The sequence below is a fragment of the Heloderma suspectum genome, chromosome 14, assembly GCF_057233095.1.
Source record: "Heloderma suspectum isolate Gila_16-S chromosome 14, 16-S_ref, whole genome shotgun sequence".
Taxonomy (NCBI): Eukaryota; Metazoa; Chordata; class Lepidosauria; order Squamata; family Helodermatidae; genus Heloderma; species Heloderma suspectum.
This window is the reverse complement of record NC_139471.1, coordinates 21,822,724-21,836,346: the sequence shown is the minus strand read 5'-3', so window position 1 is coordinate 21,836,346 and position 13,623 is coordinate 21,822,724. Positions and strand designations below refer to the sequence as shown.

At 54.7% G+C, this 13,623-nt stretch overlaps 1 protein-coding gene across 1 annotated transcript in view; it reads left to right on the top strand.

Moving 5' to 3' along the window:
- The first annotated feature begins 752 nt into the window (after nucleotides 1-752).
- LHX2 (LIM homeobox 2) overlaps nucleotides 753-13,623 on the top strand; it is a 43,386-nt gene continuing 30,515 nt past the window's right edge. Inside the window, exons 1-3 of the mRNA XM_084821286.1 lie at nucleotides 753-937; nucleotides 3,858-4,063; nucleotides 4,896-5,272. Of these exons, the coding sequence (XP_084677412.1) occupies nucleotides 818-937; nucleotides 3,858-4,063; nucleotides 4,896-5,272 (703 nt within the window). The 5' untranslated portion in view covers nucleotides 753-817. The remainder of the gene's footprint in view (nucleotides 938-3,857; nucleotides 4,064-4,895; nucleotides 5,273-13,623) is intronic.

The window sequence follows — 13,623 nt, the reverse complement described above, 5'->3', positions numbered from 1 at the left end:
CGGAGGAACCCCCAGGCTCGGCCTGAGCGGGGGAGACGCGCCGCCACCGGGGCCGAGGGGCTGCCCGCTCCGGGCCGCGACGGCCGCCTGCGCGCACATGGCGGCCCGGCCTGGCCGGGCAGGAGCAGCCAATGGGCGCCGCGCCCGACGTGATGTCAGAGCGGCGCTAGAAAAGGCGCGGAGTCTTGCGCGGGGCTGGGACTACGGCGGCTCCTGCCCGGTCGCGGCTCCTCCTCCTCCCGGCCGCCGCCCTCCTCCTCCTCCGGCGCTCGCGCTCCCGCTCCCGCCCACCCCGCGCCTCGGTCCCCGGAGCAGCCGCCGCCGCCGCCGCCGCCGCCGCAGCAGCAGCCGGGCGCAGCAGCCGCGCCTGCTGCCCGGAGAAGCGCGCTCGGGCCGCCTGCCGCGGATCCGGCCCGTCCGGCCGCCCCGCCAGCGCCGAGAGCCGCCAGCCTCGCCCGCGGGCCTCCGGCGCCCGCCTCAAGCGCCGGCCGGAGCGGGCGCAGCTGGAGCGCCGCTTGCGCCGGCCGTCCGGGCGCGCCAGTGCCGCCGCCGCGGCCGGGCCCTGGAGACGCGCGGCGCGATGCTTTGACGCCGCCGAGCCGGCCGCCGCCCGCCCGCCCGCCCAGCCGCCCGCCGCCCGGCCCGGCCCGGCCTGACCCCGCCTCTGCAAGGGACTCGAGCCGGCGGCGAGGCGAGACGGGGCGGCCGCGCCGGGGGCATGGCGCGGCGCAGCGCGTAGCCGGGGCGGCGAGACCCGCGGCCGGGCGAGCAGCAGGAGCGTCGCGCGGCCCCCGCCGGCGCCCAGCCCTGCCCGGCCATGCTGTTCCACAGCCTGGCCGGCTCCGAGATGCACGGCGTCATCGACGAGATGGACCGGCGAGCCAAGGGCGACGCGCCCGCCATCAGCTCGGCCATCGACCGCGGCGAGACGGAAACGGTAGGGCCCGAGGAGGAGGAGGGCGAACAGCCCCGAGGGGGCAGGCGCCGCCGGAGCCTCCTCGCTTGCCCACCGAGGCCCAGATCCCGAAGTTCGGAGAAGGGGGGAGGGATCCGGGGATTTGTCCGTCCGCTGAACGAATAATGGGTGGCATCATTGCCATATTTAAAATCCCGCTGCATTGGAGAAGTCAGCCCCGAAAAAGGAGGCGCGGCTGCGCCCGAAAGGCGATTTAGATCCGTGCGGAGAAAAAAGGCAGCCGCCCTGGTCGAAAGGATTCTTATTGATGGTTCAGGCAGTCAATAATCGTTTCTTTTTCTTTCTTCCTTTTAAATATTCCTTTAAGATCTAATTTTGGAAGGGGGGGGGAGAACTGTAGCCGGAGAAGCTCTGGAGCCAAGTCAGTCTTAAATATCTGTGGAAGAATATAATATATAATATTTGTGTCCCGACTTTTTATATCCGGGCGGCTGAGATTTCCGTGTTTTTCCCCATCCCTGGCGATTTCTAATGACTAAAATGTGTGTGTGTGTGTGTTTAAAATCCTTTATTCATTATTCATTTCCCCCCTTTAATTTTTCTTCTTAAAAAGAGTAAAGACAGCCTTAACTTAACATTGTTTAAAAGGTAAAGGTTTAAATTAGCCTTCTTAACTCAGCACGGAAAAGATGTTCAAAACGACTCTTCCATTTTTATCCAGATTTTAAACAAACAAACAAATAAATAAATATATTTAGACCCTCCATTTTTTAATCAAAATTATACATAGATAGATAGATAGATAGATAGATATATCCATGCTTGTTGGGGTATTAAAAACAAAGTAAAAAAACAACCAGCCACCCTGGCTCAGTTAAGTTCTCTGAACGGGAATTAGTGTTTGGGGTTTATTTTTGGTTCTCCTTTCCTAATCTCCGACCAGCAGGGACTTGGTCTATGCCAGAGGCCGAAAACTGTCCTCTCTTCGGCTCTAAGCCATCCTAGCTAGCTGTGCTTCCATCCCCAGGCTAGGAATATATATATATATATATATATATATATATATAGCAAAAGGACTTTTTAAAAAAAGTAATTATTTTCGATATAGTATTGAAAATTACATCGCAACAACTTGTGAATAAGAACTGGACGCCTAAAACGGTCTTTTCCGTGTATCCTCCCATTTTTTACTTCTAACGCTCCTGGGGCTTTCGAGACAGGGCAGACAACAAGGAAAAAAATGTAATTCAGAATGTGTTTTTGGGTTTGGGGTTGTTTTTATTTCGCTTTTATTTTTGTTCGTTTGTCTTACTTGTTGTCTGATTTTTGTTCTTAACCTGGTTTTGTTCAGCGTCTCATTAAAGACACAATCCAGAAATTGAATTAACCTCAGGGTGTCCGGATCCCCTAAATTTGGGGGTGGGTAATAGGGGCCTGAGGTATTAAGTAGTTGGTTTTTTTCCAGAATCACCTCCCTGCAGTTTCCCCTCCCCCTTCTCGTTTTTTACGCATGAGTTTAGGGAAATAAATGTCTCCACAAAAGGTTCAATTTGCGAATGTAATTTTGGAAAAGAAAACGGTTGCACCATTAAGACACTTCTGATGGTTGTGTGCTTTTTGTAACAAACCCAAGAAGATGGGGACTTCCTACTCCAGATATTGCTGGGCATTTGAACAGATATTGTATTCATGTATCTTTTTTAAAAAGAGAGAGAGAGAGAGAGAGAGAGAGAGAAGAAAAGGGACTCTTGTGTTAACTCAACACCAATTACGACTGTTGTTCAGTTAGGCTTACTCCTTAGTAGGCATGTTTAGAATTGTGTCCTAAGGTTGCAACGGTATGTAGAGTTCCCTGGGAGAAAGCCCACTGAACTCCGTAGGGCAGCTTTTGAGCAGACATGTGCAACTTTAGATTGCAATGTTCGTGGCATCGAAATGTTCTGTGCTTCAGCCGAGGTGGATCCGAGTTTTTAGCGGACCTGCTGTGTAATCCCAAGCACGCTTACTCTGAAGTAAACCCCCTCCCCCGCTCCACGGGGTTTACCCCCGAGGAAGTGTGCGTGCTAGCCCAGTCTTAAACTGCGGAAAATCCGCGAACTTGACCAAGCCAGAGGCGGGTTGCCTTGTTCCAAAACAGCTTTCCAAAATCGGTTCCATCTTGTTTCTTCCTTTTTCTTTCCCCCTTCTTAAAAACCAGAAAGTCCAAGACTCGTTTTTTGTTTTGTGTTTCATTTAATGCATTTATAATTAACGTTTATTTCTTTAATTCTGCAAGGAGTTTAGATCGGAATCCGGCAGCTGCGTTTCTGTTTTAAAACCCGGCATTTTCTTTTTCGGAGAATGTCCACCCACATTTATTCTGCAGTCGTCTTCCCTCCCCTCCCCCGACCCCCAGCCCCAGCCCGCGCAGGGTTTAGCTTTCCTTTCCCCTGTCTCGACCTCTTTCCTGTAGCACAATCCAGATCGTGAACGAGAGAGAGAGAGAGAGAGAGAGAGAGAAAGAAAGAGAAAGAAAGAAAGAAAGAAAGAAAGAGCTCAACTGTCGCTTTCCTGCCCCCTAATCCCTTCCCTCCCAGTTTATATTTGAGGGGGGTGGCGGGATTTAAGCGTGGCTTCACCTAGGGTGGGGAAATTTCCTTATCTTCGCTGGCTCGAGTGGGCAGTTCTGTAGGCAAACACCCCCCCCAGCCGGGCCTTGGTGGCTTGGGCAGTTCTCCGACCCCCGCGTCCTTTCGCTTTTCCGCGCCAGGCTGCCAAGCGCAGTAAGATCCTTCCTGGGGGAGGGGAGCTGCTATTCAGGCCTGGCGAGCCCCCCACATCCTGGGGGGGGCCCCGCCGGCCACCGCGCGGAGGAAGGCCAAGGGGCCCCAGGGCAGCGGCTGGGCCTCGGCCGCGGGCTTTCTAACCGACGGCCGCCTTGTCTGTCTGCCTCCCTCCGCAGCACGCCATGCCGTCCATCAGCAGCGAGCGGGCCGCGCTGTGCGCCGGCTGCGGGGGGAAGATTTCGGACCGCTACTACCTCCTGGCGGTGGACAAGCAGTGGCACATGCGCTGCTTGAAGTGCTGCGAGTGCAAGCTCAACCTGGAGTCGGAGCTCACCTGCTTCTCCAAGGACGGCAGCATCTACTGCAAGGAAGACTACTACAGGTAAGGGCAGAGGAGGGGGAGGGGCGGCCCGAGGGGACCCCCGAGGTGAAGGGCTCTGGCGCGTCGAGCCCCATGATTCGGGCATCCCTGGGTGCCCTCCCCCGCCCACAAATCGCAGCCCACTGTAGCTGCGCCCCCTGCGCGCGATCTTCAGCCGGGGCGCCCCGGGCGCGCGGCCTGAGCTCGGAGAACCCGCCCCGCGGAGACGGCCGCTGTTTAGGTCGCCCGCGTTAGGTTGTTGCCCGGGTGAGATGAATCTCCCCCCCCCCCCCGCGCAAGTTCTCCATCACATTTTATGTAGAAAATTTAAACACAAACACCGAACCACAGAAGGCAGATTTCACGTGGGCGGCGTCCGGCCTACGTTCCGCTCCCTTCCTCCCCGTTCCAGTTCGGCGCCTTCCCGAGGAAGTTTAGCCTCCTTCCAGTCTTCAAGTGGAAATCGAAGGGGGTCGTTTCCTCACCCCACTCCCCTCGGCGGGTCCCTGGCTTGGGGGGCGCCTAGCACCCATATAGATCGCAATAGATTACCCGCAAATACACCCCTCCAAATGCTCCCCGGGATGAAGCAACTGGGCACGGTCTTGGGCTCGCTGTGGCCCGGCGCGCAGCGGGCGGTGGAGGCGAGGCCGCAAAACTTTTGGCCCGGGAGCTGTCGCCGCCTCCGTGGATTGCTGTGGTGGGAACTCTGCACGCGGTCAGTGCGATTTTGCCTCGTAATCTGCTCGGAGTAAGGGACGTCGAAGGCCCGCGGATGCAGCGCTCTGTACGAGAAGGCGGCGCGCGGTCAGATCTCTGTTCTGAGCCTGTCTCGTTCTGGCCCTGCCTGCAGGAGGTTTTCGGTCCAGCGCTGCGCCCGCTGCCACCTGGGCATCTCGGCCTCGGAGATGGTGATGCGCGCCCGGGACTTGGTGTACCACTTGAACTGTTTCACCTGCTCGACGTGCGCCAAGATGCTGACCACGGGCGACCACTTCGGCATGAAGGACAGCCTGGTCTACTGCCGGCTGCACTTCGAGGCGCTGCTGCAGGGCGAGTACCAGCTGCACTTCAGCCACGGCGAGGGCCCCGCGGGCAAAAGCCCCGCGTTGGGCGCCGCCGCCCCGCTGGGACTGCCCTACTACAACGGCGTGGGCACCGTGCAGAAGGGGCGGCCCAGGAAGAGGAAGAGTCCCGGGCCCGGCGCCGACCTGGCCGCCTACAACGCAGGTAAGGAGACGGCTCGGCAGGGCGGCCGACAAGGCCGGCAGCGCCCGCCGCGCTGAGGCAGCGGATGGGGGGTGCGCAGGAAGGCCAGCGAGAGAGAAGGGGCCCCGCGTTACGGGCGGCGCGTGTGCTGCTGGACGGCGCGGCCCGTCTCCGGAATGTGCCCCTTTCGGGGGAAGCAGGCCCGGCCGGAGCGTTGCGCTCGCGCTGTGGACCTTCCTGGGTCCGGGGCCCGCCAGCCGCGCATGGGAAACCGGAGGCGGATCGAATCGGGGCGCGGGGAGGGGCGGCGCCGCTGGTCGTTGTTTGTTTATTGGGTCTGGGGAGACCCGTTTCCCGGGCCGCTTCGTTGGCGGCTGAGCGCAGCCGGGCTGGGCCGCTTCGGGCTGAAAGGGAAGGGCGAAAAACAATCGGACCCGGCGAAGCGCGGAGGCGCAACTTTGGACGGGCGCATGGGCCGCCCTGGAGCCGCTGGTCGGGTGCTTGGATTGTCTGGCCAATGCCGAGGGAGGCGCGACGCCACGGCGGTGAGCGCGGAGCCCTGGGCGAAGGGTGCGGGGAGTCTCCCGGCGAGGTAGAGGCGGGCGGGTTGCTTGAGAAGCTCGCCAGGCCGCTTTCCCGCGCTTGGAGCAGCTCGAACCGGCATCTTTAGCGTTACTGAAAACAGCCCCGCGGCCTCCGGTGGAGCGAATGTGGGGATGGCTGGGGAAGTCCTGTAAAACGAGTCCCCGACATCACTGGGGAGGAAGGCCTAGCCCCACTCCTCCGGTCCGTTCGACGGCATTCGTTTCCCGAAGGACTCTCCCTCGATTTCCAACCCCCCACCCCGCAACTTCGAACCGTTTTCTGAGCGTTTGTTAAGCGTCTGGCCCACCGAGAGTCGGCCGTCGGTTCTTTGTGTAAAACCATTTAATTAGAATAACATTGGAGGGGGGGCGGAAGAGAACTACAACGAGTAGAGAAGGGAGACTGCGAGACCAAAACCCCATGATATTTGCGATTTAAAGTGGCGTGCGTGCGTGCGTGCATGGGTGTGTGGGGGTGGGGGGCTGGGGACAATGCAAAATCTTGCTTATTTTTTATTTTTATTTTATTTTGGTTTAAAGGCCCTTTAAAATGCAAACACAAATATCAAGCCAATTGCAAATAATTCGTTTCTGCAAATCGCGCCATTTCAAAAAGACATTTTCTGCGGGGGGAATCTCCCCCCTCCCCCAAACAAGAAATGGTTTACAATCCCACCGTCGATTATCTTTTTAAAACCAGTCACGATAATCCTTGCCATACTTCTCTTTCTTCCTCCCTCACCAATGAATGTAAAACTTCAAAATGTAATGAGGGGAAGAAGAGATCGATCCCCCGAGTGCCCTGCGCGATCTTTTAGGCGTGACTCGTTTGACAAACACGAATTGGCGTTCCGACATACGCCGCAGACAGGTCAAACCCGTTTTGTTGGCGGGGTGGGACGCGCGGCTGCAGGCCTAGAGACGCGGTTGGGGTCGGACAAGTGGAAAACGGCTTAGAAGCGGGGGGGAGAGCAGGACTTCAAAAAGATCCCCCTAACCCCTTTCCTTATCTCCCCCCCCCCCCTACTAAACGAGGGCGCTTTGTGATCACAGTCCGGTCTTTCTTTTCAGGGGAATTAGTTGGGTGGAGAAGGGTGTGTGTGTTCGGCGCAGGGACTCAATCCGCGCACATTTGGGGCGAGAATCGGAATAAAAAATATATCCCCCCCAAAAATATGGGACTATTAAAAATATGTGTATGGAGGAGTTAAACTCATATTTAACTCCTCCAATATCCTCAGGAAAGACGCTGAGCTGATGCTCTAGAGTCTAGCGCATCAGCTCAGTAGAGGGTCCTCCCGGAAACCAACCAAGACCCCCCCACCCCAAAATTCAGACAGCAAGTGTGGGAAGACTTTACTACACAATATATTCTCCATTTTGGAGACCAGAGTTTAAAGGGGGGGCTGTCCTTTATTTGCAGAGGCCCCCCCCGTCCGCTTTTGTAGGACAGGCACCTGCAGCACCCCCCTCCTCGCCTTTTGATTGCCCAAGCGCGCGGGGGGCGCTCTCCCTCTCGCCTCCTCCCGGTCTTGCGGGCTTTGCAGTGGGAATCGGGGAATCTGCTCTGGATATCTGGAGCTTTTCCCCCCGCCGCCGAGGGCGAGAAAAGCTCCCCTGCGCTCGGTGTGTGTGTGTGTGTGTTTAAGCCCCCCCCCCCTTTTTAAACTGCGGGGTGTGTGTTGAATCCGGAGTCCTGCCTGTCTACGCGGAAGCAAGCCCCACGCAATCCGAGGGGCCTTACTTCCCGGGAAACCCGTGTAGCCTTGGCCGGAGGGACCCTCTAGGCCCGGCAGTGACGGCTCCGGGACAAGGACTGGGGGCCCGTCGGGGCGACGGAAACTGACCCGAAGGCGCCGCTGGCGCCTCCCGCTTGCCCGGCGCCTGTCCTGCGCGACTTGCCTGGAATCCACACCCGTCCTTGGGGAGGAGGGGAGCGGGCCCGTTTGTTGTATGTGTGTGCCTGTGAAAAAGGGTTCCTTGTCTTCAGTGCAGCGCGGGGGGGGGGGGGGTGGCGGCAAGCGCCCCCCCTCCCAGAAACATGATGTCAAGTTGGGATTATCTGCACCTCTGCCCCCACCCCCAGTTCATCACACTGATCTGGGTGCTCTGTGCCCCTATGGAAATTCTCTACTTATGACAAACTTTCATTTGTGAGCAGAAAATGGAAACGGAGCAAAATGTAAGAAATAGCCGGGCCTGGGGAAGTCGATAGAAAGTTGTCCCCCGCCCCCATTTTTCCTGAGCTTCTTCCCTGTCCTTCCCTCGCTTCAGCAGGCTACTGATGTGTCTGTCCAAACATGGCTGGGTGCCCCTTTAATCTCCCCTCCCTCTCCAAAGAATGGCAACTGGACATGGCAAATGCACACCTCAGATAGCTCCTGTAGAGTTCTGACTGCTTGTGATCCAAACCCGGAGTGGATTCACTGTCTCACCGACATGGAAGCCACCAGCCTCCACCGCCTTTAGTGTTCCTCACCCCCATCTAGCCATCCAGATGCATCTGGGAAAACTTGCCCAGTTTGGGTGCCCTCAGCAGCCATCTGAGGTTTTTAGAGGTAGACTTCCTCTGTCCATGGAAGTTCCATTCCAATAAGTGCTATTGAGAAGCCTCTCTCCCCTGCTCGAACTTGCCCAACCTTTGGCTGAAGCTGTCTACGCTTGCTCGTAGCCAGGGCATTACTACATTTTATTGTGTCAGTGGATTATTCTGCAACTCTGAATTTCTACTGTGCTTCCTCTTGGCTGCCTGAGACTTGGTATGGGCCCTTGTCTCTTGGTAGAGCCACCTCTGAGTTGCAGAGGGTGGTCATGCTGCCCTCACCTGAGGGAGGAGATGGAGCGGAGTTATTTATTTATTTATATTAGATTGATATCCCACCCTTTTTCCTCTTGCAAGGACCCTAAGGCAGCTTACACGGGCCTCCTCCTCTCCATTTTATCCTCACAACAACCCTGTGAGGTATGGCAGGCTGGGAGTCAGTGAGTACCCCAAAGTCACCCAGCGATCTTCATGGCTGAGTGCGGATTTGAACCCAGGCCTCTCCAGTCCCAGTCCAACATTCTCTACGCCACACTGGCCAAAACTTTACTTTTTATAGGAGGGATCCTGTCAGCTTCCTCACAGATCCCGCAGATCTGGGGATCTGAGGGATCCCCAGATCCCTCAGATCTGGGATTCCCTCAGATCTGGGATTCCCTCAGATCTGGGATTCCTCAGATCCCACGTGGCATCTCTGTCTGAAGCAGCCTTCCCCAACCCGGTGGTCTGCAGATGCGCTGGACTGCAGCTCCCAGAATTCCCAGCCAGACTTCGGGCCCATCACTGACTCTCAGCTTATCCTACCTCACAGGGCTGTTGTGTGGATAAAATGGAGAGGAGGGGGAGGACTGTGTAAGCTGCCTTGGACTCCTTTCAAGAGGAAAAAAGGCAGGATATAAATGTAATAATAAATTAATGGCTGGGAGTTACGGGAGGTGCAGCCCAACACATCTGGAGGGTGTTGGCTTGGGGAAGTCTGGGCGAAGGCTTGCATTCCTCTGTGTGAGCTCGGATTGGGAGTCACTGTGTCATATTGGCATTTATGCTGGTTTTCTGGGTGGGCTCAGCTTGAGGCAAACTACAGCTGCAGAGCAGGGGGGCCTGAATGAAGGGGAGGAACAGGCCACTGCTGAGCAGAGAGATTGTGAGGAGGATTGGCGTGCCTCTGTAAAGAGCCATCCCTCTCCTGGAGGGGCTGAGCCCAGTTCTGTGGGCCGCTTTTTCCGAACAATTCCAGATGTTCCTGCTGCGGTGGTAGGGTGCGCGTGCGTGGGCCGGGGCGTTCCTTTCTAGGCTCCTGCTGAGCCTCAGGCTTGTGAACCCTCCGCACGGCCCTCTTGTCACACTCCTCTGTGGCCACTGCTCTCTGACCCAGGGGCTGCCAGCAAATTCCTCTGTAAGGTCTGTACAGGCTCTGGAGGAACACAGATCCTCAGAGCCCTCTGTGGTGGTGGTGGCTGCATGAGAAGAATGAGAAAAGGCAGGCCATCTCCGCAGAGAAGGACCCCTCCATGTTGACTAGTGGACCTCGGTTTCCCCCTCCCTAGCCCTTAACCACAAAACACTGCTCTGTGTCAAAGGGCATGTTTATTCTAAATAGGGAGAGAACAGCTGGAACCATGAAGGAGATGTGGTAGGTCACATCAAAACAAAACACTCTGCAAGCTTCCAGGCTGCACTGGAATGCTTAACCTACAATGCAGTGGATGTAGCTTGGCTGGGAGGTTGGTGTTCATCCTTTCATGATCTGCAGTGCTCATCTACCATCCCATCCAAGAAGAAAAAACAATCTGGTATTTACCTTTCTCCAAAGTTTCCTCTTCCATCCAAACCTTCTGGATTTGACACAGGGGTTTGCTCAATTTTTCCCTTGGGAAATCCCCTCTCCCAGACTGGCTCCTCTTTTCTCTGCTGCCCCCCTGCCCCAGCCAGGTCGAATGGCCATTGGGACCCATTCACAGGGCACGGGGTGGGACAAAGACTTCATTCGCTCTTTGTCTGTGCAGGCTGGGAGATCTTTCAGATAAAAGGAGACCAGTTTAACCCAACAGCTGTTGAACTGGTCCTTGGCCTCTTTGATTTGCGGGTGGGGAAGCACTGAACCCATGGCCATCGGGTCGCCCCACTGGCTCTTGGCCGGTGGCTCGCTGGGGTGCAGCAAGCTGTGATGTGAGATTGCCGACCACGCCACTCCGCGGGGTCTTGGTGCTTGCTGCATCCCGGCCGCATCTTGCCATTCGGAAGAGGGGTTGTCTGAGGATCTGCTGAACTGAGACTGCTGCTGGGGGTGGGGGGTGTATGTGTGGGTGGGGGTGGGCTACTCATCCTCTGTCCTTGATGGCTTGTGTTTTGTCGATGATTAAACATGGACTGCATGACTGATTGGATGGATTCAACAGGAGGAGGTGATCCCGGGATATGTAATCCTTGTAGTCTTTGACAAAAGGACCTGATTTAAAATGGATCTCCCTCTTGTGCCAAAACTTGCCTAGACAGAAGGGAGTGAATTATCTCCACCCAGTTGTATGTAGCCATGGACTGCTTCAAAAGCAAAGACCTCTAGCCAAATATATTGCTGGTTTGTTTGAGTCCCTAGGCCATTCCGCCCAGTTTCTTCAGTTTCAAAGGCCCCTGGGCCCACAGTCTCTATGCCTCATTGCCAAGGCCACACCAGTCCTCATCACTAGTCCCTGTGTGAGGTTTTACTCCACTTTTCACTTCCCCTAGAGAAAACACACTGCTCTTCTCTGGCTGAGTGCATCCCCCCCATCCCCCAAAGGAATGCTTGTGAACATTCTGTGACACCACTCCGACTGGAGGTCTGCGGACAAGAGAGTGTAGATTTGCAATGCAGATTTGTAGAAATGTAATCAACGGAATTATTTCAGCAGTGGCTCCAATGTGACTGATCACATACACACACACACAGCCCTGTTCTACATCATGGTTATCATCCTAGTTGCAACCTGTTGCAGGGAGACCTTTGAGTGAGCTAGTAAGAAGCGTTCAAAGGCGTGCGCTCTCTCTTTCTCTCTGTGCATTGTTGCTACCCCGGGATTCTACTGCCTGGATCTTTCTAGGTCATATCACACACACCCTTCAGCAAGGCGGTTTTCCAGCCCCACTGATGCCTGCATGAGCAGCCTGCCCCAAATGAAGGAGAAATCTTTCTCCTCCTGGTTGGGAGAAATGGCTGTGTTCTGTCATCTGGGCTGGACTCAAATGTCTTTCACCCCTGCTTAAATTTCTGTAACTTAACAGAATAAATCAGTCATGAATGCATCATCTCACCTTCCACATGCGGAAGAACACATGAGCAGTGAGCGCTGGAAAGATCTTCTTTCTGCCTGCTTCAGAATAACGAAGGCAACCTCTAGTATGACTCTTCCTCAGCATTTATTCATGGCGGATGGGATGACAGGGGCTGCACAGTTTTGCTGAGGACTCCCAGTCATTTGCCACAGACAGGCAAGGGATTCGGGGTGTGGGGTGGGTGTGAGGCAGCTAGGATGGCTCAAGATATATTTCCCACACCCCAGCAGCTGCAGTGCATGATCACAAGATTCCTTGCAAGATTGCAGAGAGAGGATGCTGCAGAGAGCATCCCTTTTTAGGGAGTTCCACCCCAGTGTCCTCTGGGATATTGAGAGGAATCCTGCACCTCACCTCGTAGATTGTACACAATCCCCCCCCCCAATATACACGCCATTGCTGCCCTAATATTGTCCCTGGTGCGCGTGTGTGTGTGTATGTGTATGTGTGAAGTCAATTATTATTAAGCAAGCTTTTGAGCTACACAGGACTATTCAGGAAGCAGGCTAAGAATTCTGTGTGACTCAGAACTCTGGACTTTGATCCCAGTTTTTATTTGGCGCAGAGTGGTAGGAGGCAATATTGCAACCAAAACTCTCCCCATGACCTGAGTTCAATCCCAGCGGAAGCTGGGTCTCGGGTAGCCGGCTCAGGTCACTCAGCCTTTCATCCTTCCAAGGTTGGTAAAATGAGTACCCAGCTTGCTGGGGGAAAGGTAGTCACGACTGGGGAAGGCAATGGCAAACTACCCCACTATAGTCCGCCATGAAAACGCCAGCAAAAGCGGCATCCCTCTAGGAGTCAGCAATGACTCAGTGCTTGCACAGGAGGAACCTTTATTTCTTCTTTCTACCTTTCTACCAAGGGAATGGCACTCAAGAGGGCATACAACTATAGATAAAATAAAAACACAATTAAAACAGCAATACAAGAAATACATTACAAGCACAATGAAAAACACAACAATAACAGAATGAAAGCACCACCCAAGCCAACAGACCAGATTACACACCAAAGGCCTGCTTGAATAAAAATGTCTTTGCCTGACAGTGGAAAGACAGCGGGGGGGGGGGGGACAAATATGTGCATTTTTAATGGCCAAATATGTGCAATTCCCCCAAAGGCTATGGCACAAAAATGCACATTTGGGAGGAATTTGCACATCTTGGGGAATTTGTGCATTTTGCATGTGTGAATTTGCGCAAGTTCACATTTGCACAAATTCAGAAACTAAAAAAAAATCTGATTCTCTCAATGGGTGGATGATGGAGCAAAAAGCGCCTGACATTCTGCAGAACACTGATGGCATTTTACACAATCCATGCATCTCTACCTGGAGCACCTCTGTCTTGAGTGAATTAAGCTTCAGTTTGTTCACTCTCATCACTCCATTACTGACACCAGACACTGATTTAGAACTAGAACAGCTTCCTTGGATTTAGATGGGAAGGAGATATAGAGTTGGGTATCATCAGCATACTGGTGGCACTGAACCCCAGAACTCTGGGATAAGATAGAACCCTGAGGGGTGCCACAGGCTAACAGCCACAGTGTCAAACAGGAATCCTCCAGCACAACCTTGTGAAATCACCTTTCCAAAGGGACCAGAGCCACCATATCATGGTGCCTCCCCAGTCTATCCCAGAAAGATACCATTGTTGATGGTATGAAAAGCTGTCGAGAGGTCCAGCAGAACCAACAGGGACAGACTCCCTTTCTCCAGTTCTTGGCGTAAATAGTCCACCAAGGCGGCCAAAGCCATCTCTCTCTCATAATCAGGTCTGAACCCAGATGGAAATGGATCTAGATAATCTGTCTCATCCAGAAGTTCTTGGATCTCAGAAGCCACATTCTCCAGCACCTTGCCCAAGAATGAGATACTGGAGAACGGTAAAACATGTTCCAGTAACTTCTGCCATCTTCTGTAATTCGTA